Here is a 24,894-nt window from a genome sequence, read left to right as displayed (position 1 = left end):
AATCTAAGGAAGCAACAGCGTGTCATTATAACTTGAGTGACATTATTAACATTTCAGATAAATATTTAATAATAATATTTCTTGCTACTTCTTCTCATACATTACATTCCCCTATACGAAGTAGCGGTAGATTCCATAAGAAAAAATATTATTTTTGACATTCATAAGTATCATTTCCTTGACCTACATGAATAAAGTGATTTTGATTTAATTTTCCTATATGATTTCTTCAAGTTGCTTTTTTTGAAATTTGAAAAGCTGCTGCTTAAGACGCCACCTGACCATGATTCAATTGGTATAATAATCAGAATTCATTTTGAACTCAGTCAAATGTCTTTGATTAGTCGCAAAAGACCCTAAACACATCTTGGGAATCTTCCCAGGCTTCTAAGACATACTTTTACAATTGTGACGTTTACAAGATAAATACAAAAAATAAACATGAGCTGCAAATGCATCAACGTCTCCACAAAATTAGTAACAGGTCTAATACATTGAACATAGAACATAGCCCGGGCACTTATTGCCTCACACAATCAATGTCATCGTTACGGATGCTATCTGTGCCGTTCGTGCCTCTGCAATTGCGAGACAGAAAAATTAGAAAAAGTCGTAAGTTAGGATAAATAAGAATATAACCAATAATATATTAAAGTTAATATTTAATATATGGTTATTTATAAAATATATTTTTTAATTTCAATTTATAATCTCCAAGCAGACAACTTGGTGTGTGACACTTGGCAGCTTTGGGAGCTTGGTGGTAAACTACTTTTACCTACTTCGTTTAGACTTCACTTCACTAAAGTACATAATATTAGCACTAATGTAAGACATAATATTTAATTGACCTAAATAATATTAATTTACATCTTTAGCAATCTAATACTTTTGCTTGGTCTTCTGGCACCTTCAGTAATAATACAATATTTGTACATTAGAATAAGTTTTTAATTGAATAGTAAAATTGTTATTACAACTTATTGACTGGAATAAATAAAGTAAATAATGAAACAAATTCAGATCAAGTTAATGATTTGTTTACAAAAAACTTAGTGTAACAACAAGTATTAGCTTAATACTAAACTGGCTGATGCAATTGTAACCGGATTGAAGCTGGTGGATAAGGTATAGCGAGCGGAGGCTGCAGTGTGGCGGCGTGCCACGGGCTAAAACTCCGGCAGGACGGGCGGCGCCGCAACCATAAAGGGGTCAGTGATGTTGGTAGCGCGGTCGGCCCGTGGCGCGGCCTCACCTACCACCGTGGCGAGTGACGCGAAGGAGTCGTGGGAAGCTAGAGAGGCGCGCGACGTTAGTGAGGCGGCGCCGCCACCTGCTGCGTCCCCTGCGGCGTCCAGCGTGACGCGTACGTGTAGCGTGCTGTCCCGCCACGTGCGCCACGACACCTGGTGCTCCTGGATCTTGAGCAGCATCCACGTCGTCAGCAGACCATTGAGGGCTCCTGCACACACCGCACCACATAAATGTTAATCGAAGGAAAAACCCCAAGAGGGTCAAGAATATCTTTAGGTTCCTGCGCCATGACAAAGTTTTTAAATTAACGGCCGCTGTGCTTTGTTCAGTTTGTGGACCATCCAGGAGCCCACCGAGAATCCATGGGACACAATTATAACCTGTACTTTATAGTGGATGCACAGGCTGTCCCGCGTACTGTGGAGAGGGAACCTGTACTGACCTGGGGCAAACAGAGCAAGACACTTAAACTTCTAGGGGCTTCGTATGAATTTACATGCTGTCCACTTCCATCTGCTCTGAAAGCCCTATTTTTTAACCGCGACAAAGATACCCTCTTCGGTTGATACATTTTACCTCTCCTACCCGGGTATAATTCAAAGAGGATGTAAATTCTACGTAATAAGAGGCGGGACAGAAATAGTAATTACAATATTAAGGCGACGAAGTATAATCTGACTAAATTTGAAAGCGAACAGTTGCTTAAAACGTAGTGGATTTCGGCTATCTCCGTTTTTTACAAGATAATAGCCGTCATCTGTCAATCACTGCACGTTTCAAACAATCGCTTTTTTCTTAGAGAGTTTCGCTCGTTTATCTGGAGCACACGCAATACCATGGGCGGGTGTGTTCGTTTACTTAAGAGAAAATGTATGTTCTCGAATCCTGATAATCCTTGAAGGAGGACCTATCCCTTCTCTGGGTGGGCGTAGACGGCGGTCACCATACGCGAATACGCATGCCTGTATAGGTTCTATATCGGTAACGTAGGGAAGAAACGGCTCCCTGAGCACAACCAATTGGCTAAAGATTCCGTGTTGAAACAGATCCTCACCGCAGGGCAGACAACTCCCTGGGCTGGGCTCACATACACCGATCATGCGGGGAGATCTGTTCGAGAATTCGCTTTAGCATACGGTCTGTCACAACTGGTTATTGGGCCGACGCGAATTCCAGACGTGTAAGATCATACAACTTCACTGTTGGAGCTTCTGTTGATCCTCCTTTGGGGTCGTCGGATTACAGTCTGTACCGGAGCACCGTGCCGATAACGGGCCTAGCAGTGCCCACTTTTTAGGTTGCCACCACGTGTGGCTACAGTTCAGCTGAATGGAATGAAATAAGGTATTTTTTTGGAATCCTACCCGTGGAGGCCGACCTGTTTTTCGCTGGACAATCTAGATGCCGCTGCTGACGCTGATGTAGTACTGCAAATTTTCATTCACTCCTCCTCGGTGCCTATTAGCTGTAGGTCACAACTTTATTTTGACCGCTCCTGCGATATGTCCGCTCGCATAAAGCAGGAGTTCTATCAAGTTTGGGTTAATGCGGTGGTCTAAGGTCGAAAAAAATTTATAACAGAAACATGCAAGTTCACAAGAAATAAATAGATCGTACCGCTTTTTGCCGTGATAAGAAAAAATGTACCTTGTGTATATATCAATATTGCAGTGATTCCCGTGACACTGAAGTACACACAAATTGAATGTCAAATCATTATAAAGAACAATGAGCAATATTTACAAACAGTGGGTCGCTCGGCTCGTAAGTTTTATGCACCAACACGATTATGATGAAAGTAACACAAAAATGAACAAATACCACACTTAAATTACCACAGTAACAGATATTTCGGAAATCCAGTTTTGACATTAATAAGTGTTACTTCCTTGACTTCTACGAATAAAGTGTTATTAATTTGATTTGAAATAAAAAATAAACTGTACAAATATAAATTATAGGATAAAGGAATGCTTCAACCTTTAGAGGGGTTGAATTCATTGTTTGTGTAAGGATTCTTCGTGAACATGATGGTCTTGATTACTGTCATAATTAGTAATCACGTCAAGCAAATACAATGAATTATTAACCATAATAAAAGGCATAAAAGGCATTTATTTTCTCAAAATTGATTCCTTTAGAATTCTTTTTGATGTCATTTCTTATACTACTAGATACTACTACCTCTTCGGAAACAAATGGCGCTCTGAGAGAGAAGAAGCGGCGCAAGGAACTCTCCCAGCATTCTTTTTTTATGCGCTCTTTTCAATAAAAATATACAATATTGTACAGTCGCTATAAAATAATCACAATCTAGTCCCAGGCTGTCCGATCATTTAGATATTCAGCAGTGGAGTAATAGGATTTACGACAGAGCCTTTTTTTTATAAAACATTTAAATTTATTTATAGATAATGCCTGAACAGTGGCTGGGACTTTATTGTAGAAGTGTATACATTTACCCTTAAAGCTATTATGTATCTTATGAAGCCTATTAGAATTAGTTACAAGCAATCCCTTATTTCTAGTGTTATAATAATGAAAATCACTATTAAGAGCAAAAAGGTGACGATTTTTGTGAACATATATTAAATTTTCATAAATGTACTGACAATAAACAGTCATAATATTTATTTCTTTAAATTTTTTTTTTTGAGAGACTGTCTATAATCAAGCTGATATATAGCACGAACAGCTCTCTTTTGCAGTGCAAACACTATATCAATGTCAGCAGCATGACCCCATAGTAATATACCGTACGTCATGATGCTGTGAAAATAACTAAAGTACACTAATCTAGCGGTCGCAACATTCGTGTACTCTCTAATCTTTCTAACTGCATATGCCGCAGAGCTGAGTCTATCTGCTAGATGGGTAATATATGGACCCCACTGAAGCTTTTTATCTAACGTGATACCCAAGAAGACCGTAGTGTCCACAAGTTCCAATCTCTGGTCATTTATAAGTACGTTGGTTTGTACCTCCGCTGTGTTTGGTGTAATGAACCGTAAACACTTTGTTTTTTTACTGTTTAAGTGCAGATTATTCGTCTCAAACCAACGCACTATCTTTGAGAGTACATTGCTTACCTCGTCATCAATATCCGCACGTCGCTTCACTTTAAAAATAAGTGAAGTATCATCAGCAAACAATACAATCTCATGGCTATCATCTACCATAAACGGTAGATCGTTAATATATATAAGAAACAAGAAAGGACCGAGAATAGAACCCTGTGGAACACCTATTCCCACAGGTTTACCCGAAGACCGTTTGCCATTTACATCGACTATCTGAACTCTTTCGCTTAAATATGATTTCAACAGATTTAGGGCTCTATTTTTCACTCCATAATGCTTTAGTTTTAGGAGTAAAGTTTCATGGTGGACGCAGTCAAATGCTTTTGACAAATCACAAAAAATGCCCAATGCATCCTGTGACTCTTCCCAGGCGTCAAAGATGTGCTCAATGAGTCTAGTACCCGCATTAATTGTTGATAAGCCCCTAGTGAAACCAAACTGATTTTTGTTCATTAATTTACAAAAATGCATTTGTAGCTGTTGAAGCAAAAGTTTTTCAAAAATTTTACTAAAAACAGGCAGCACTGAAATAGGTCTGAAATTAGCAGGGTCAAAAGAACTGCCCGATTTAAACAAAGGTATAACTTTGCTGTATTTCATGAGGTCAGGGAACACACCCTCATCTATGCATTCATTAAATATTATTGCTAATTCAGGTGCTATAATGTCAAGTATGTATTTAACAATATTAGTCAAATGGCCCCATAGGTCTTTTGTATTTTTTAGGTTAATTAATTTGAAGATTTTTATTATATCGCTACCTGTAACATACTTAAATTTCAAATCAGTAGAACATACTGGTACGTGTAATTTAAGCATATCATATGCTGCTTTTGGCGAAGAGTTAAGGTATTTGGTCGTGACAATCGGGATTTCGGAGAAGTATTTATCAAATTCATTTGCAATTTCTATTTCCGAATTTATAACGCGATTATTAATATTTAAACAAATAGAGGTGTTCGACGGCAATTCGATCTACCAGTTTCATTGTTAATTACACTCCAAGTCGCTTTTACTTTATTATTACTGTTTTTAATTTTATCTGCAATGAAACGTGTTTTCGCTTCATGACAAACTATTTTAAAGAGCCTGGAGTATTTTTTTACATATATTTTAAATTCTTCACTATTATTGTAATGTTTCTCATAATAAAGGTCATATAAGCGTTTACGACTTTTGGATACCCATTGTTGCCCAATCATTAAAACTATGTTTGTTTTTTTACTGTCACCGTTACTGGAGTAAAAATCCTGTCAAATTCCTCACAGAGGGAATTGAAGACTAAGTTGTAGTGAAAATTTGCAGTTTCGCCACAGTGTAAAAATGGTATCGTATTTACCAAATTATTTCTAAACCTCTCAAGACGGCTACCCGTAACTGGTATAATCGTCACCTTTTTTGGTCTGACACTGTCCAATCTTGTATTAACTTTTATAAGTTGCCCACTATGGTCGGACTGAAGATTATTAATTATGAGTTTACTAGTAATAGTAACATCTGTAAAAATATTATCTAAACAGGTTGCTGTTGTAGAAGTGATTCTAGTAGGTTCCCAAAATACATTGAACAAATTAAAACTTTGAAATAAATTTTTAAGGCTAGTACAATTGGCCGAAGGTTCAAGCAAGTTTATATTAAAATCTCCACACACTATAATTGACTTGCTAGTTTTGCTAAATTTTGATAGTACCTCCTCCATTCTATGTTGGAATTGTTCATATGATGCAGTGGGGGGGCGGTATACACTTACAATAATAAATTGCTCTAGTTCTATACAAGCTATCTCAATTAGTTGTTCTATAGAGAGATTAACAATATCTCTTCTATTTTTACATTTTAATCTATTATTAATAATAATTAAGGAACCTCCATGTATTGCCCTGCTTCTACAAAACGAACTGACTACTTTATGTTCTCTAAAACTAAACTGGAGCTGATGACTCTTACGCCAATGTTCTGTAATACATAATATATCTTTATTACAGCAGCTCAAAAACAGTTCAATTTCTAATTCCTTACTTGAGATACCTTGTATATTCTGGTGAACAATATTTATGAGCTTTATATTATGATTATCTATAGCAGTAACATTTATATTTGGTGAATGTTGCCTATTTTGTATGATATTGCAAGAGTTGTCCTCCCTTGTCAAATAACTTAATTTAAATTAATTGAAGAAAAATCTTCATTGTTAGGTAATAGGTAATAGGTTGACCAGGCACCACAAGCAGCACTCGATCACAAGTTGACGCATGGACCAGCCAACTTCCTGTTTTGTAACAATAAATAGTAATAATTGTAACTATGCAGCACGTACGACCAAAGTTATGCACTTGACTTGCAAGACTGGCACGACGGTGTTACAACGATGTCGTGAAATGTTGCACTAAATGTATCGGAGTCTAGCAGTACCTGAGGTTGAGAGACGCTGAGGAAGTAGATATAATAATGAATTATTTAATAATATAAACCACTCCCCGCAACCCGCACGCCCTTCGCAGGTAGCATGAATGAAATGGGTGTTTGGGCGGGGAAAAACGAAAATGGTCGCAGGCAGAGGTGCCCAAACTTTTATAATTGGGTACTTTATTCCTCTTTTTTTAAATGTGATTATTTGCTGAAAATAGTATATATGTACTCACTACTTAATACCAACACACGCCAAGATATAGTACAGGATTTTTTTAACATTCTGTATACAGTATAAACTAATGATTGTTGTGTTACGGCAAGCGTAGCTGACTGTTTACTTGTTAATCAAGATCGGTTAGGTTTGCTATTTCGCTGAATCTCCATTATTGGGGTACGTCTATACGCCAGCGCGAGTGTACGCTCGCAGTACGCACCTATGATTCCGATGAGCAGAGAGGAGAACAGGTTGGCGGCCAGTGCGGCGGCGCCTCCCCGGCGCGCGCCCGCCTGCAGCGCCGCGTCGCACGCGTGCAGCGCCCGCGCCGTGCCCAACACCGAGGCGGCGCCGAGGGCCAGGCCGCGCCACGCGTCCGCCGCCAGCGCTCGCCCGCGACCCGACCGCGCCCACTCCACCACGGAGCGCGCCCACGACCACCTGATCATTGACTTACAATAAACCACTAGACTTCTAATCGCCTTGTATCGGCGTTGTATATACGTATACATTATACTTATACTTATAAAGATAACATTAAAACATTTCTTGCAACTTAACACCTTATGTCATGGCAGTAGTAACTTTCAAAGTAACATTGAACACGCTCATTGGAAGTAGTAGCACTACGTGACGCGCGAGAAGGACGCCAACACGAGGCAAGAACATTTTGTTTTACTAATTGAAATGTAAGCAAATTGATTAAAACTTTCAAGTAAGTTACATAAGCCACTTACATGAAATAAAACACTCCCTTTTTTAAGTTTGGATATGCTGTTTGGACAGCGTTTCACTGAACACTTTGTGTGGCGTTGTATTCAAAGCGCGATCGAAACACAACTGAACGAAAAGTCTGCCTAGTAGAGGCGTAGAGTTTTGCTTAAATTTTTGAGCTTTGGTGATGGTGGTGATGGCGGTACTTGTGGGTCCTGGTGACGGTGTAGTGGTGGCGGCACAGCTCGCAGTGCGAGGTGACCGCCTGCAGCAGCCAGCGCTCCAGACACGAGCGGTGCACGGCGGCGATGGTCCCGCGGCAGCTGCACGGCCGCACCAGTCGCTCCGCAGACGCGCCGCCGAAGCAGATGCGGCAGATGGTGTCGGAGGGCGGACTACCCGCCGCGCCCGCAGCCTCCTTAGCGGCGGACGCCTGCTGTCGCAATCACCGGCCATATTTCAAATACCAATTTAGTTGTATATATCTATTCATTTCATATTTGAGCGCTAATAATCTACGAACACAGCCGCACAATAGCGGCCGAATAGATTACATGTCGCACCATGTAATCGCAGCCCACCTCACTCATTCACAGATCACAGTCATCCCTTCAAGGGTCCATGGACCCTTCCTCTTCCTAATTTATATAAATGATCTACCTAACCTTGTAGAAAAATATACAAGGTGGTGTTGTTTGCGGTGGACACTTCACTTATATTCAAAGTTAAACGAAGCCAAGTTTTATATGACGAAGTAAACAATGCTCTATCTGACATCGTGTACTGGTTTAGCGGCAATAACTAATTGTTAAATAATCATAAAACCAAATATATTTAATTTATCGCGCCAAATGTCAAAAATGGAGTTGCGAATATTTTATTAAATGGAGAGGTGGTAAAACCAGTGGAATCTACTGTATTTCTTGGCATTACTCTTGATTCCAAATTGCAATGGGGCCCGGTTATATTGAAGGATTGGCAAAGAAAATTAGACGGTTAACTGACACAGATACGGCGCGACTAGAACACTTTATTTATTTTCATAGTATTATGTCCAATGGTATATTGTTATGGAGCAGTGCGGCCTCTGTTCTGTATGTTCATAAGCACATTAACGAATTTTCTAGAAACTGTGACATTCATAATGTTAACACTAGGAACAAACATAAACTTGTTATGCCTACTACTCGGTTGGGTCGAGTTAGTAAGTCTTTTGTTGGGCGATGTATATGCTTCTACAATATGATCCCAGAAAATGTACAAAACAAATGTTTTACGAAATTTAAAAGAATTTTTAAAAAACGTTTGTGTGGGAAAGGTTACTATAGAATAAACGATTTTCTTAATGACACCACTGACTGGGAATAAAGCGAACACCCCCAGGCTCTTATTGTACGATATCTCATTGTAATCCATATTTTTATATTAAAAAAAAAGCCCGCTGAGTTTCTTGCGCCCATTCTTATCAGGACTGAGGCAGTCTCTTTTGAATGGGTGGTTCAATAAGTGATTTTAAATCCTATTTGGAATAAAAATATTTGAATTTGAATCCTGTTTGAAGCATTCAGCAATAGCATGGACATGTTCAAGTGCTATGGTGATTTGTGAACCCAAAATAGCTCGAATATGTCAAGGAACACGGGAGATATAAAGGGGATTTAAAAGAATTATCCAGAATGATTCATTATCATCAATAATTATGAATAAAATGTGGTTATGTGCTAGCTGATGCTGTGACCTGTGGCCTATGTGAAGGTCATCTTCACTATGGGTGTTCAGGCGTGAACATCGCGCCTTTGTCACTGACGTGAAGACGGCAGCGAGACAGCTCAATACGGACACCTATCGTGCACAACTTCGGCCTAGCTTTGTTTAAAATATAACCTTATATATATTTATATAGAATTTGTGGACGTTTTACTCATTCGCCCACAAAAGTGGCGACCGTGACAGGACTGCAATCTTCGGATTACGAAACAATTAAACACGAGACAACGTGGCATCGCGGCTTGTACTTTGCACCCATTACAACAAGATTGCGTACTATCGAGCAACTTCAACTGACCCGTGCGAGAGCAGCCCGCATATTATAATCTTTATTGGAATTTTGAAAGTCATCGCATCAGCTGATTCAATTGAAGGGAAGTAACGCTCATATATCCTATGTTTCCTTTCCGAATATTCATCTATTTGTGTAAAGACTGCTAGTTACTAAATCTAAATCAGTTACTATTTGTACTGCATTCATAATATCATTAAACTGTTTATACTATATTATAATTACATTAATTTAAATAGGTACGCGCTTTGTTGCATTTTTATTAGAATTGGGCACAATATTACACTGCTATTCTTGCATTTTATTTTCGATTTCACATCAAAGGCTCTAAAATACCTACTATATATACACTTCATAAAAGCAAGTTGAATTTTTTTTTCTGCTTTGAATCCCCATTATCAAATATCAGGTTTCCATAATTATTAGCTTAGCTTGGAACATTGACGAGTGGAGCGTAGTACAAAGGTCTTGGGTTCGATGCACAGATTATTATCTGGTTCATTTGTATGCACCAACACAATTAAAGGTCAGCTAGTTTGATTACTATTTTTTTTTGCATTTGTCATCTTAAAGCTAATTGTCAGCATTTATTACTATGTCTGAGAAAGCAAAGGCTGCATTAGCACAATTAATTAGGAATCGGGGAAATGTAAAGGGTCGTTTAACAACAACAAAACAATATGTAAGTTCTTTAATGCAAGTGGATATTAAAACTTTAACGACAACTAAGATATTGGAGTTAGAAATCCGATTAGAAAAATGTCAAAGGTTGTCCAATGATTTTGATAATGTACAAACTCAAATTGAATCTATGCTTGAGGCAGAATCAGACATTGCCGAACAATTATCACTGAGAGCTGAGATTGAAGATAATTTTATCCGGGTCTTAGCTAGTTTGAAAAGTGTGATTGGTAAATGGAATAAATTAAATACTTATAATGACGACTTTTCTCACCCAGATAAAAACGATTCTATAAAATTGCCAACTATAAAGTTACCGGTTTTCGACGGAACTTATTTGAAATGGCTTGAGTATAGAGACACTTTTCAATCATTAATCCACTGTCGAGCTTCGATACCCGACATCAATAAGTTTCACTATCTCCGATCCTCACTAGAGGGCGGAGCAGTTGAAGTTATAAAATCATTGGAGTTTACCTCAGAAAACTATTCTATTGCTTGGCAATTATTATGCGATAGATATGATAATAAGAAGATGCTTATAAATAATCACCTTAAAACGTTATTTAGTATTGAACCACTTATTAAAGAATCTTATATATCATTACGCAACCTAATAGACCATGTGTCAAAAAATTTGAGAGCGCTCAACTCCTTAGGTCAGCCAACAGATAAATGGGATACTCTTATCGTATTCATGATTACGGCGAAGTTAGATTCCGTTACGAATATAAAATGGGAAGAACACCGAAATAATTTGTCCGATATTCCGACTTTAGAAGAATTTTATAAGTTTATTCGTGATAGGGCAAATATTTTAGAGACTACTGCAGCGACTAATGATAAAGGAACTTGTAATTATTTAAAAGGAAATTGGAATAAAAATCAGAACAATTTATCCCAAAATTATTGCAATTCAAATAAAAAGGAGAATTTTAACAAAACAAGTTCTTTTGTCGCTTCTACAGCGAATTTGTGTGATATCTTGTGTTTCATTTGCAATCAACAAGGGCATCGTATATATGACTGTACAAAATTCAAGAAATTAGATGTTCCTGATATGATTAAAGAAGTTGCAAAGCATAAACTATGTACTAATTGTTTGCGTGAAGGTCATAATGCCAAAAATTGTCGTTTAAAGGCTTCGTGTAGGCAATGTAAATATGCTCACAATACTCTATTGCATTTAAGTAAGTCAAAGGAATATAACTCACAACCATATACAAGCACAACAAATCCACAGTCATCAGTCGCGCTGTCAGCAGCCACCTCTAATCAGGTGTTGCTGTGCACTGCTGTAGTCAAAATAATTAATAAAGAAACAAATCAAACTCACTTTGCTCGGGCTTTGTTAGATACCGGCAGTCAATCATCATTTTTAACCTTTACCCTGAAAAACAAATTAAATCTATCCTCGCAAACTTCTGAACCGCTCCGTATTTTGGGCATTAATAATTTGTCTTTCAGTATTAAAGAACGATGCAACATAACTTTGCAATCACGTGATAACTTATTTAAGAAAGAAATAAAATGTCTTGTTGTAACTAAAATAACAAGCGTTTTGCCGAGTGCTCCTGTGAACATAATTAATTTGAACTTGCCTCACAATATTGAACTTGCAGATCCTGAATTTCATCGCCCTTCAGAGATTGACCTGCTATTAGGTGCTGACATATTTTGGGATTTGATAGGATCCAAGCGCATTGAATTAAGTGTAGGTAAACTGGTTTTACAAGAATCTCACTTTGGCTGGCTTATTAGTGGTCCTTTGGACAACTGTGTCCCACCTAACAATCATGTGATTTGTAATTTTACAAGAAAATTTGATAATAATTTATTACAAAGGTTCTGGGAAGTTGAAGAAGTTAGTCAAAGTTCTAATAATATAACATTCACTCCCGAGGAAAGGTTGTGCGAGTCACACTTTATAAAAAATACAAAACGATTATCAAATGGTAGATTTTCAGTTCAAATACCACTGAAAGAAAACCCTGAAGAAGCACTAGGTGACTCGTACTACTTAGCTAAAAAGAGGTATCTTAACTTAGAGAAAAAATTTGATAAAAATCCCATATTAAGACAACGTTATACAGAATTTATTGAGGAATACCGCAGCTTAGGACATTTAAGTGAAATTAAAAAACCTAAGTTCGGTCATTACTTGCCACATCATGCTGTGCTCAAAGAAAAAAGCGAGACTACTAAACTCAGAGTAGTTTTTGATGCTTCCGCAAAAACTACTTCTGGAAAATCACTGAATGATATTCAGTGTGTAGGGCCAGTCATTCAAGATGATGACCTGTTGTTTCTACTGCGATAGAGCACGATACCTATATCGATGATTTAACCACTGGTTCTCAATCTAAGGTGACCTTAAAGAGGATATATGACGGTGTCAGACAAGTTCTCAATTCTGCACATTTTCCCCTTCATAAAATAAGAAGTAATTGTCCTGATATACTTCACGGATCGACTACATCTCAAGATCTAGAATTAAATAAACGATTTTCTGTATTAGGTCTTAATTGGTCACCGCATTCAGATTTTCTGCATTTTGTAGTAAACTTAGAATCTGAGAAGAAAATTACAAAGCGCTCTATCATTTCTATGACATGCAAAATATTTGATCCGTTAGGACTCTTATGTGCATGTATAATCAAAGCAAAGATTATTTTACAGCAACTATGGAGCGAGAAGTTGGATTGGGATGAACCAGTTCCGCCAGCTATAGCTAAAAGGTGGTCAGAGCTTGCTAGTAATTTACCAACATTATCTGATATTAACATTCAACGAAATGTTTTGTGTGATTCTTTCATTGATATAGAATTGCATTGTTTTGTTGATGCGTCACACCAAGCTTATGGTGCATGTGTCTATTTACGATCCACTGATTCAAACAATAAAGTTTCAGTATATTTGTTATGTGCTAAATCACGGGTTGCACCCCTAAAGGCCATGACTACCCCTCGTTTGGAGTTATGTGGAGCGTTACTTGGTGCACGGCTGGTCACAAAGGTAATACAGTCAATTCGTTGCTGTGTTACTAAGAAGGTTTTATGGCCTGACTCAACAGTTGTACTAGGCTGGATTAAAGCTCAGTCAAAGCTCTTGAAAACCTTTGCAGCAAATCGTGTTGCAGAAATTCATGAGCTTACTAAAGGGTGCACCTGGAGGCATGTGCCTACTGACCAAAATCCCGCTGATCTGGCCTCACGGGGCTTGGATCCTCGGAAACTACGTTCTGCTTCCTTGTGGTGGGAAGGACCTTCCTTCTTGAAGGAAGAATCTGCTGCCTGGCCTGAGCATCCTCATACTTTTACGCACTTACCTGAACTTAAAGCTTTCGTGCAAGTAGAACAAACCCATATTTCAAACTCTGTTATTAATTTTTCGAACTATTCAAGTTTTCCTAAACTTAAACGTATTTTTTCGTATGTGCTAAGGTTTATAAATAACATTAAAAATAAAAATAATAGATTGACAGGTACTTTGCAAACTGAAGAAATGCATACTTCATTACAAACTCTTATCAAGCTGTGTCAAAAGGAAAGCTTTTCAAATGAAATATCGTCTATAATGTCAAATAGTGAACAGTTACATAAGAAATCTAAACTTCTACCTTTAAATCCGTTTCTTGACGAACATGGATTACTCAGAATCGGTGGTCGTATAGGAAACTCCTCATACTCTTACAATAAAAAGTATCCAATCATTTTGAATGGAAAGCACAATTTTACGAGTTTAATTATGCAATATGAGCACCGCCGCTTGTTTCATGCAGGCCCCCGGCAGTTATTATCTTCTGTTCGTGAAGTATTTTGGCCTATAGGAGGAAGATATCTGGCACGAAGGGTGGCAAAGAATTGCGTTATATGTGCACGTTATCGTGGTAGATGTGTTCAACCAATAATGGGTAATTTGCCGTCAGCTAGGACAAACGCTACCTTCCCATTTTATACAAGCGGTATTGACTTCGCCGGTCCGTTTATGGTTTCTAGTAAGAAAGGACGAGGCAATCGAATTACTTAATGTTACTTATGTCTTTTTGTGTGTTTGAATACTAGAGCTGTACACTTAGAGGTGGTGAGTGATCTCAGTACTGAAGCATTTTTACTATGCCTGCGCAGGTTCGTATCTCGTAGAGGTAAACCCCATGTTATCTTTTGTGACAACGGGACTAATTTTGTGGGTGCAAATAATGAACTAGGTAAAATCTTACGCTCTTTTCGAGACTCTGTCATTGACTTCTCAAGTAGTGAAGGAATTAAATTCAAATTTAGCCCTGCTTATTCACCTCATTTTGGAGGCCTCTGGGAGGCGGGTGTAAAGGCAGCAAAATATCATTTAAAAAGAATTGTTGGAAACGTGTCTTTAACATTCGAAGAATTGACAACAGTATTTACACAAATAGAATCCATTTTAAACTCTCGTCCTTTATCTCCTTTGTCCTCTGACCCATTTAAGCTGAATCCGTTAACCCCTGGGCACTTTCTCATCGGGCGTCCATTGATGTCGATGCCTTCTCTACCAGCAGAAGACGGACGACCAAAGTACAAACTCATCGAGAAACTACGTCGTGAGTTTTGGGATCGCTGGAGAAAAGAATTTCTTGCAGAGTTGCTACAGCGAACAAAATGGAAATCCATTCAATTAATCCCAAGGTAGGAGATGTGGTTATAATAAAGGAGGAGAATCTGCCACCTCAGCGTTGGCGTCTGGGACGAATATCACATTTGCATTTGGGAGCTGATAACGTCTGCAGAGTTGTAGACATCTACACAACCAGAGGCACGATACGGCGAGCCATTCACAATATTGTCCGGCTTCCTATTGAAGGAAATGTTGAAAGTGAACTCTTTCAAGAGGCGGAAGATGTTCAGGCGTGAACATCGCGCCTTTGTCACTGACGTGCAGACGGCAGCGAGACAGCTCAATACGGACACCTATCGTGCACAACTTCGGCCCATTACTTCAGAACTCTGGCGCAAGGCGCACGTACCTTTGTTTAAAATATAACCTTATATATATTTATATAGAATTTGTGGACGTTTTACTCATTCGCCCACAATGGGTGTTCTGGAAAGGGCAGCATGGAGTTGTGTGGAGTATTTGGACTATGCGAATTCAATAAAAAAATGCAATATTGTGTGTTACAGTTTCGTCGCACTTATTTTGATTCTATATTATTTTTGAAAATTCTCAATAATGTGATTGGCGTTCCAGCCATTTTGCATAACATTTCATATAAAGTACCACGTAGATGTGAGCGTAAATGTGTTAATAAATAAAAAAAAAGTTATTCAGCATACCGCACAGGATGACCATTTATATTAAAAAAAAGTTTTATCAGGAGAGTGTGTGGATATTGAACTTCGCCAATTAGATCTGTTCTCGAATAAATCATTAGGATCATTAAAAACCCGATTTTTAGTTATACCTTTTTAATTTTCATCTCTATATTATTTAGATAGATTTAATATCCTGCTTATGTTAGTTACTGAATGTGACCGTGTGTTTCTGTTGAACAAATAAATAATAGTATTTAGAGACCTTTGTGTTGAGCAGCAGCGCGCAAACCGAGCCCAGGATGGATATGGACCGCTGGGGTGGCTGCAGCAGAGACGACGCCGGCGACGAGTACGTCAGCGAATCAGCGAGGCGCTCGCGCACGCCGCGCTGCTCATCCGAGTCCAACGAGGCCACTGCAACACCGCCGCCCTATTATCTGGAGCTGACACAAGTCTTATCTGATCCACGAGGATGAGATGTTGACAGAAAGAATATAACTCCTGGCTCCTGAAGACGAAGGCTCACTGAATACACCGAAAAAACTAAAAACACAGAGTCGCTAAAAATAAGAACTCAAACTAGCTCGTCTGGGCAGTAGTGCCTACACAGTCCACATTCAACGGTCCACAGTCTACATTCCACAGTCTACCATCCACAGTCCACATTCCATAGTCCACAGTCCATATTCCGCAGTAAATCTGTAGCAAAACAGCAGTGCACATATTTTTCCGACACGACCCGATGCTATCATTTTTCGTTTCGTACAGTTTCGGTTGTCATGTGCGTACCAGCTACCCACTAGGTATTGAACAATAATTATTTTTACATACCTATCTGATCAACGAGCTTTCCCGGTTTTAGCATTCACCACTTTGTCTACTTTCCAGGTATCTGGAAAATGGCCAGCGCGAAATATGCCGTTGAAAATGCGTGTGAGTGCGACCACAGCTTTCACTGGCATGCTCTTGAGTTTTTCGGTAGTAATCAGAGCAGGTGCCTTTCTGGTAGGTAATCGTCTGATTAACAACATCACCTAGCCTGGAGTCACGAATATCTGATTTTGTTGTCTTGTGGTCTCTCTTCGTGCTAGATATGCCTCTACGTGTTCCTCTACCCTTCTGGTGTGCTGGGGGTCAAAGTCTGGATTTGGTGCAAACTGTCACTCCAGTCCGTCGGCAAGCATTTTCGCCATGTCTGCCGTTGCGAACTTCAGAAGGCTGCTGGAGAGTTGTTTGCATAGCTTGTGAAGTGAGGGTAAATCTTCATTTATCTATACTAATATTATAAAGCTGCAGTGTTTGTTTGTTTGTTTTGTTTGAACGCGCTAATCTCTGGTACTACTGGTCCGATTTGAATGATTCTTTCAGTGTTGGGTAGTCCATTTATCGAGGAAGGCTATAGGCCATGTTTTTTTTTTCAAAATTAGGGATCCGTAATAAAATTGCTATTTTGTAACACAAGGTGTAAAATCGAAAACCTATTTTTGCGTGCGCTGCAAAAACTATTGACAATAGAACAAAATGATGTACAGGCTATAATATAGGCAATATTTTATTACTTATAAAACTATCGCCTGAATTATACTTTATATGGCAAAACAACGATTGCCGGGTCAGCTAGTATTTAATATATGGCTTTCGCAGCCCTCTTCTGTATGCTTGTCCAAAGCTATGAGAGGTGGTTGAGGCGGCTTTTAGTTGTTGGACATCTCGTTTGTTACCACAGCTTCCTCGTGTCTCTCCTTTCGCTTATAAGTATCTGTTCGCCGGGAGCTGTTTTTGATTCGACGAGTGACCTCTTACCCGAAATTGGACCTGCCCAACTGCATTATTTGTCCAAGGTAGACGTAATCATCGGCAATTTCTAAAGTACATGTGGGGTGGGAATTGCCCCACTACATGTAAGACCCCCGAACGAGGAGGGTAAACGTAAAATGATGGCGTACTCTAAGGACTGCATCATTGAAGAGAGGGACATAAATTTTACAACAAGCCGAAAACGACAAAGGACAGACTGACAGACAAAGCTTCTAGCAAGGACACAACGCAAAAAAGAAATAATTACAAAATATACATTTATAAAAGAAAAACATATGTTGTGATCCAAGCGAATAGCAATGAAATCCAAACAAAGACCCAATGAACTTTCCCAATGTATTGGGAGAAGAAGTGCCTGGGCAATAGGACACTGTAAAAGGCTATATATATATCACTTGGCGTTGCGGAGAGACGTAGCATCATTGTCTTCAACCGCATTTATAACCGGGTGTTCCGAGAGCAGCTTGACCTGATTCCTGCCTTAATTCCTGTCAAATTCAACTTTCGCACACGCCAGAAATTAGCGATTTTTATGGAACTTTCTTCGGAATGAGATTCTTTCAAAAAAGCGCGTATACCTTTCTAAAAGGCTGGCAACGCTCCTGTGCTTCTCTGGTTAGAAGGGAATGTGGGCGGCGGTGATCTCTTAACATGAGGTGACCCGTACGCTCGTTTATCCTCCACTTCGATAGAAAAAAAAAAACAAATTGTAAACTGATCTGGACGTAACAGCACAATTAACATTAGCTGTGTTGGTCAGTTGGTTCGGATCCTCAATAGTTCGTTCACCTGGTGAGGCGCCGCCGGGAGGGTACCTGCAGCTGGTGATGTCCGTCTGCTGAGCCACAGACCGCAGCTCGCGGTTGCGCCCGGAGCCCTGGCTGAGCCCACTCGCCTGCGCCTGCGACAGGTGTAATAATAATTTTATATCGATATCTATCTACTACTTGTGTCTCCTCACTCATATACAGATTAATTTTCGTTATATGCTACATATCTGTTTGCGCATTAATGTCTAACGATATAGAAACAATGAATGAAATATTTGTATTTATTAAGTCAAAAATTAGAGATTTAAATATGAGCAAATTTGAAAGCGCTGTGGAATTTGAATATTGTGAAAATAGAACATTGAAAAATTCTTGGCAACACAGTGCTTTGGACGTGCCTTGTGGTCACGGAGCTGTTCATAGGCGATGGTCGTACGTCGGACGGCGTATGGTAAGGACACCTTCTATCGACAATTAGCTTCTTTTAAATTAAGGATTAGCTTCAAGTTCTTCCGCGTGCATACATGACTGAGCACGTAGTGCTTATAAAAATCGTAAAACGAGCGTAATTTTGTGAGTTGTCAGCCGCGTAATTTCGATCGCAGAAATAATGCCTAGCAGAAATTCATCCTCTTTTTTCGAAAATGCACGGGAGAAGACTAATGGGGCGATATGAATATGGGTCTGATAAATCTTTGCTGGGCTTAGGGATTCCTATTACTTTTGCTGTTTTCCACGGCGATAGAAAATAGCGATAAGTAAGGCATGCATTAAAATTTTTTTAGAAATAAAACGATACGTTTTTGGGGTAGATTTTTAGGCAATTTGAAATCTTGTCTTTGATAAAAAAAATAGGTTGGACAAAGCAAACTTTATTTCAGTAATCACGTACCATGAAGTCTTCAAATAACAGCATAATAAAAGGTACCGTATAATAAACGATTAACTGCTGTTTTGTGTTTTGCCGTGAAATAATTAAAAATAACAGATTTTCTTTTAAACTTTTTTAATTATAAACATTTAACAGTGTAAACTATAAAAGGTGGCTATAAAATCATCTGGTATTTACTATAATATATTGATAAATCAAAATTAACTCAAACTCTGCTATACAATAATAATTATACTACAATTTTATAGTAATTTAAAATGGCAAACACATGTACTGCGTGTGGCAAATTCTTGTCACCTGCGGCTGCTGTCGCCTGCGCTAAGTGTGTAGGGCTGCTCAGCAGCGGTGATACAGTCAAGGGATAGTCATGTCTGGAGTATACAAAGAAAAGGCACAAGGGAAACAACAACACGCCAATTAAACCTATCGATGGCACTGTGACACCCCAGCTGCGGCTCAAAGATCTCGGTGGTGAGGCCGGCCAAGAAACCGCTCATATCAGAGATGAGGAATTCGGTGACAATAGCGAGAATGAGCGGCCTCGAGCAAAGAGAAAAGTTAGAAGTTCTCGAAAAGAGTAAACTTTAATTTACGAGATCGAACGCTCGACTAAGATCGAGGAATGAAAGTGTAGTATTTCACAGTCGTTTTCAAACAAAATTTGCAGCGTCACTGGAGAGATTGGTACAAAAATCGAATAGCGCGTCGTCAATTCTTAACTTTGAATTCAAATCAGGGTCCATTCTTTCAAATATTTCCCCTATAATAGTACCTAGTGAAATCGGTCCATAATTTTTAGTACTTGACATATCACCAGTTCTTCTCTTTGGCACAGGAAATTCAATAGTTTTCATTAATATGTTGGCAAGAAAACTAAGTCAATAACACAATGTAAATAATTTCGACAATAATCCCATCCGGGACACTTGCCTCCCTTCATTCGTCTCACTTCTTCAGCAGGGGTAATACTAACGCAATTTTGTGCCTTGTCATCTACTTTACTTGTTATGCCCGCTCAACAATCATTATAAGAGAGTGGTTTAACCCTGAAATGATGTGGCCCAATCGTATTATCTACTATACTTAGGTAGAAGAACATTACTATACTTAGGAAGGCACAAGAAGGTCTCTGGTGTCAAAGAAGCCTGACAAAAGAATAAAACTGATAGCATTATATATAATAAATAATTTTATTATTATTTAATATATATATAATAAATAATTTTCTATTTTTAGTTAGATCGACTTCTATCCATTCTATGTAAATAAAAATATCAGTATGGTTAGCATTTCTATATTAATCTGTCTCGTTCAATCCCAAAAAGATGCAAAACATAGCGGTGGACGTTATTGCGAAACAATCGGAGACTCTCGGTCCCTAAAACATATTTGTTGTAAACACTGACAAATCGAAGAAGCTTCATAAGACCTCCCTATTAACCATTATATGATATGGACTCTTGAGAGCCTTGTTTGTATAGTTACGCCACAGTTTCAGGTTTCAAAAGAGCAACCGCGATGCACTTTGCAATCCTTCGTGCTCTCACATTGCTACGTACCGTAAGGGTCCTTCACTATTGACTTGTTTATTAACATACCTGTATTTGGAGCGAGGAACAACTAGACGCCGACATGCTGGTGACTCTGCTGTCAGTGCTTCTACAGGCCCAAAATATGAGCAGAGTCTGCCCTTCGGTGACGCAGCATTCCTGTAACGGTTTTACTCAATATTATTATCCCTAATTTAGTATCACGTGGCATATATGCCTAAGTACCCATCTGCTGCTTTCTATAGCAGGTACAAGCAACATTCTTACCCGAATCAAACTGGAGAAACTGTTAGCTCGAAAGTTAAAATTCAAATTCTGCAGCGTTTCTCGAATATTTGGTTTATAATTGATCGGACCTATTACAGCTGCAGCTTGTCGAAAATTTTGAACAGAGTCTATCCGAGCATTTGGTGTATCGTTATTCTGCATCAAATAGTTCACGTTAACTAATCTGTGCATTTTTCTTGCGCTCGGACGACATTTTGTAATGTGTTCTACAATCAGATGAAAAATATTAAATTGAATATTTTATATAAGACATTTTGATTTTGGCTGCCTATTTGTGAAAGCTGTCAATCATAAAAGTAAGTCGTCATCCTTCAATACCGATGCAAATAATATTTCAATAGTATATAAATATTTAACAGATGAGATTTGGTATATTTGCAAAGAGTTTTCTTAACTAAGTACCAACCTATAATTTTTTTCCCCAGGACCTAACGTGTGTGATTATAGGAACGTAACAACTACATCATAAATGTGGGGGTTTGCAGTCGGACCATGATTCTGAATAACATTATGTAATGCAATCCGCACTTTAATTTTTTTAATGAAATGCAAATCACTCCATTTTTTAATCATAGATATCTAATCATCACTATTAATAGAAATCATAATTAATGTATTTCACCGTAACAAATGACAACATTAGAGACGTTGTACCAGCCTAGCGAAACTCCCTAAGAAAAAAGCGATTCACTCGATTGTATGAAATGTGCAGTCATTGATACAGTGACTGATGACGGCTATAATCTTGTAAAAAATCGGAGATATTCGAAATCCACTACATTGCAACTGTTCGCTTCAAACTTAGCCGGATTATACTACGTCGCTCAACGTTTCATACTAAACTAAATTTAAATTTTTACTTAGACTTAGTTGTATATGTTGCAAGAACTTTCAGTGTAATCAACGTAATATCAAAATTTTTCCAATATTGTTTTGCTCAAATCATTTAATTTTTAACTATCGCCGCTTAAGTGGATATCGTTGTACGAATGATATTTTCGAACAAGTTACTCGATAAATCAATATCGAATCGGATAAAGAGCTCGAGGCGATCTGTAGTCTTTTCTGACAGTCTGAGGTTTTGTGACCCTCTCAACATTTCACACACCTATACGCAATGCAACCCACATGCAATTAATTTTCTGATATCCATACTGTTGGCAACGCTAGCATTGTAAAATAGAGTTATTTTTACGTGGATCTTATATTTTTATTCGTTGGGGATACTTATAGATATGTATTATATTTCTTTAACTAGTTTTTTGTTAAAGCTTGTCTCTAAATTCACATAAAAAGTAGACGCAGGTAACTTTTCGGGGCCATGGCAGGCTATTAATTATTTCTCCTCTAACAGTATTACCTGAATTTTCAGTTTCAGGTAGTATTGTGGAGATTCTTTATTACCATACGGTAACTTTTTGTTTTTCGGGGATAAAGTATGGAATGAAAATGAAATGTTAATAAAGAGACTTTCTTCAGACAATCTTGCACCCTTTCTATTCAGGTCTGAGGCATATATTTTCGACAATGTGGTAGATTTTGATTCATTTAAAAAATCCTATTTAAAATTCATATGCATGAATTTGATTTTTTGACTCTAAGACTGGACACATTAAAAAAAACAGAGAAATTGTCAAAAGTGTAAAACTTATCAAGTTTAAAAATAACGCTCACAGAAAGTTCTATACTACAATAACACGAATGCGTATTGGTCACTATCGATTGAATTTTCATCTTCATCGCAAAAAAATTGTCTCCTCTCCTTTTTGTGACCATTGTAATAAGCAACAAGATCAGTCTCTGGATCACATCTTTTTTGATTGTTCGTCCTTTGGCATACAGCGCCTTGTGCTGATGGATGAGCTACTGGAAATATATGGTGCACCCAATATAATCCCGCTCTCAGTAATAGATCTATTAAAGGACACATCAACTTATATGTCCTTGTATAAATTTGTATGTAGTACTGTAAATACATTGTAATTTGTAGATACATACGTTGTAAATTTGTTTATAATTATGTAAATACGTTTTATCTTGTACATATACAACTAGTAATAGCATAGCGCAATTCGCGAACTGAACAGATAATGTAAATAGGTAGGTATTATTCTAAAAAGTTATGCAAATTACACTGGATTTGACTTTAAGAAAAGGGGAAAATTATTAGAGACTATATTACTGGATTTGGACTTACTAAAAGGAAAATATGGAAAATATTCTTTAGAGAATCATACATTAACGGAAATGGTAAAATAACTGATGACTTTAAGACTGGATTGGATTTGATGAAAGAAACTACTATAAATATTCGCTATCGAATATACATAATTGGAAAAGGAAAATGGAAATAATGTAAGATGAAATGAGAAAACTGGATTGGACTTTTTGTAAAACAAAATAGTGAAAATAATAAATACCAAAGAAATGAAAATACTAACGACAAGGCAGTAAGGCCCCTGGCTATAGCCTGTTCGAAAGAACGAATTAATATAAAAAAAAAAAAAAAAAGTAAAACTTATCAAAGCTGTCAAATAATTGTGGTGACTGGTGAAGTGGGAACTGATTGATGACTTATCCGCCTGCCCCCGCCGCATGAATCTAAGTTTTTTTTCCCACGTGAAATTTTAATCATATTGTGAAATTAACATAAAAAAAATATCAAAAATCAATAATGGCAGTACGTGTTCAATTTGAAAATAATAATGAAGTTGGAGTGTTTAGTAAACTCACAAATTCCTATTGCTTAGTTGCAATCGGCGGTTCGGAAAACTTCTACAGTGTATTTGAAGCCGAATTAGCTGATACAATACCCGTTGTCCATGTTAGCATTGCTGGATGTCGAATCATTGGAAGAATGAGTGTCGCAAACAAGAACGGATTACTCGTCCCATCGTCCACAACAGACACAGAACTACAACACATACGCAACAGTTTACCTGACAGGGTGAAGGTGCAGCGAGTAGAAGAGAGACTGAGCGCTCTCGGCAATGTCATAGCATGCAACGACTACGTAGCTCTCGTCCACCCCGACCTGGATAAAGACACGGAAGAGATCCTTGCAGACACTCTTGATGTGGAAGTGTTTCGGCAAACAGTGGCGGGAAACGTTCTGGTCGGTTCGTACACAACATTGAGCAATAGAGGAGGTATGGTTCATCCCAAAACAACAATACAGGACCAGGATGAGTTGTCATCCCTTCTGCAGGTGCCCCTAGTAGCAGGGACAGTGAACCGAGGGAGTGATGTGGTTGCTGCAGGGTTAGTTGTGAATGACTGGCGTGCATTCTGTGGCATGGACACAACATCAACGGAGATTTCAGTCATAGAGAGTGTGTTCAAGCTAAATGATGCGCAACCCACCGCCATCACATCAACAATGCGAGCATCTCTTATTGACAGTATGTCATAATATTGACCCATCCAGTACATTACTCCATTTCAGTTTTGTGTGGACATCATTTTTTAAAATATAAAAGTTGTTGTGGTGCAAAAATACACTATGATTCAACCAGTGTTAAGTTTTAAGTTAATAAAAAAATGTTAAGTATGTACTAGTATTGCTTATAAAAATAAATCCCTATAAGTATAAGTAAAAACACCTTTAACATGTAAGAATATGGGATGGTCTGTTATGAAAGTGTATGAAACTTGGCTACAGATATATCTGATACATATATATTGTATGAACAATAATTGTTAGTGTGCTCTTTTGTAAATATCATCAAATAATCTCTCACTTATATTATGATAAACTTAGTTAATTTAAAATCATTCAGGACAGCAACAGTTAATGGTTAAAACTTGTTTTTCTAAAGAGCAAATTAAATAAATGACTAATACCGCAAAGTATCAAGTAAAGAGAAGTACCTAC

General features: G+C 38.0%; 2 protein-coding genes across 5 annotated transcripts; one reads left to right on the top strand and one right to left on the bottom strand.

The window, feature by feature from the left end:
- Positions 1 to 659: 659 nt before the first annotated feature.
- LOC126968947 (E3 ubiquitin-protein ligase MARCHF2-like) lies at positions 660 to 21,507 on the bottom strand. 4 transcript variants are annotated; one of them, XM_050814183.1, is made up of 8 exons: positions 21,000 to 21,297; positions 20,781 to 20,891; positions 18,310 to 18,421; positions 15,965 to 16,116; positions 7,881 to 8,110; positions 7,181 to 7,401; positions 2,619 to 2,719; positions 1,339 to 1,462 (listed from the first exon to the last, which is right to left on the bottom strand). In XM_050814183.1, the coding sequence occupies exons 1-7, from the start codon at positions 21,189 to 21,191 to the stop codon at positions 2,652 to 2,654; spliced, it is 1,086 nt and encodes a 361-aa protein (XP_050670140.1). In that variant the 5' UTR covers positions 21,192 to 21,297; the 3' UTR covers positions 1,339 to 1,462; positions 2,619 to 2,651. The 4 variants fall into 4 exon arrangements, with proteins under 4 accessions (XP_050670141.1, XP_050670138.1, XP_050670139.1 ...); XM_050814184.1 differs by lacking the exons at positions 2,619 to 2,719; positions 21,000 to 21,297 and adding an exon at positions 21,427 to 21,507 and having other exon boundaries at positions 660 to 1,462; XM_050814181.1 differs by lacking the exon at positions 2,619 to 2,719 and having other exon boundaries at positions 668 to 1,462.
- A 2,068-nt stretch (positions 21,508 to 23,575) lies between these two features.
- LOC126968999 (eukaryotic translation initiation factor 6) lies at positions 23,576 to 24,570 on the top strand. Its single transcript, XM_050814265.1, has one exon. The coding sequence runs from the start codon at positions 23,695 to 23,697 to the stop codon at positions 24,430 to 24,432; it is 738 nt and encodes a 245-aa protein (XP_050670222.1). The 5' UTR covers positions 23,576 to 23,694; the 3' UTR covers positions 24,433 to 24,570.
- Positions 24,571 to 24,894: the final 324 nt, after the last annotated feature.

The sequence above is a fragment of the Leptidea sinapis genome, chromosome 17, assembly GCF_905404315.1.
Source record: "Leptidea sinapis chromosome 17, ilLepSina1.1, whole genome shotgun sequence".
In the NCBI taxonomy this organism is placed as follows: Eukaryota; Metazoa; Arthropoda; class Insecta; order Lepidoptera; family Pieridae; genus Leptidea; species Leptidea sinapis.
The sequence above is the reverse complement of the archived record's forward strand: the minus strand, read 5'-3'. Positions and strand labels throughout refer to the sequence as shown.

Coding starts and splice junctions, on each gene's coding strand:
- LOC126968999 (XM_050814265.1), top strand. CDS start 23,695: ATGGCAGTACGTGTTCAATTTGAAAATAATAATGAAGTTGGAGTGTTT.
- LOC126968947 (XM_050814181.1), bottom strand. CDS start 21,191: ATGCACAGATTAGTTAACGTGAACTATTTGATGCAGAATAACGATACA. Junction 18,422..20,780: donor GTTCCTCGCTCCAAATACAG/GTATGTTAATAA, acceptor CACCTGTCGCAG/GCGCAGGCGAGTGGGCTCAG. Junction 8,111..15,964: donor CGCTGCTGCTCAACACAAAG/GTCTCTAAATAC, acceptor TGATTGCGACAG/CAGGCGTCCGCCGCTAAGGA.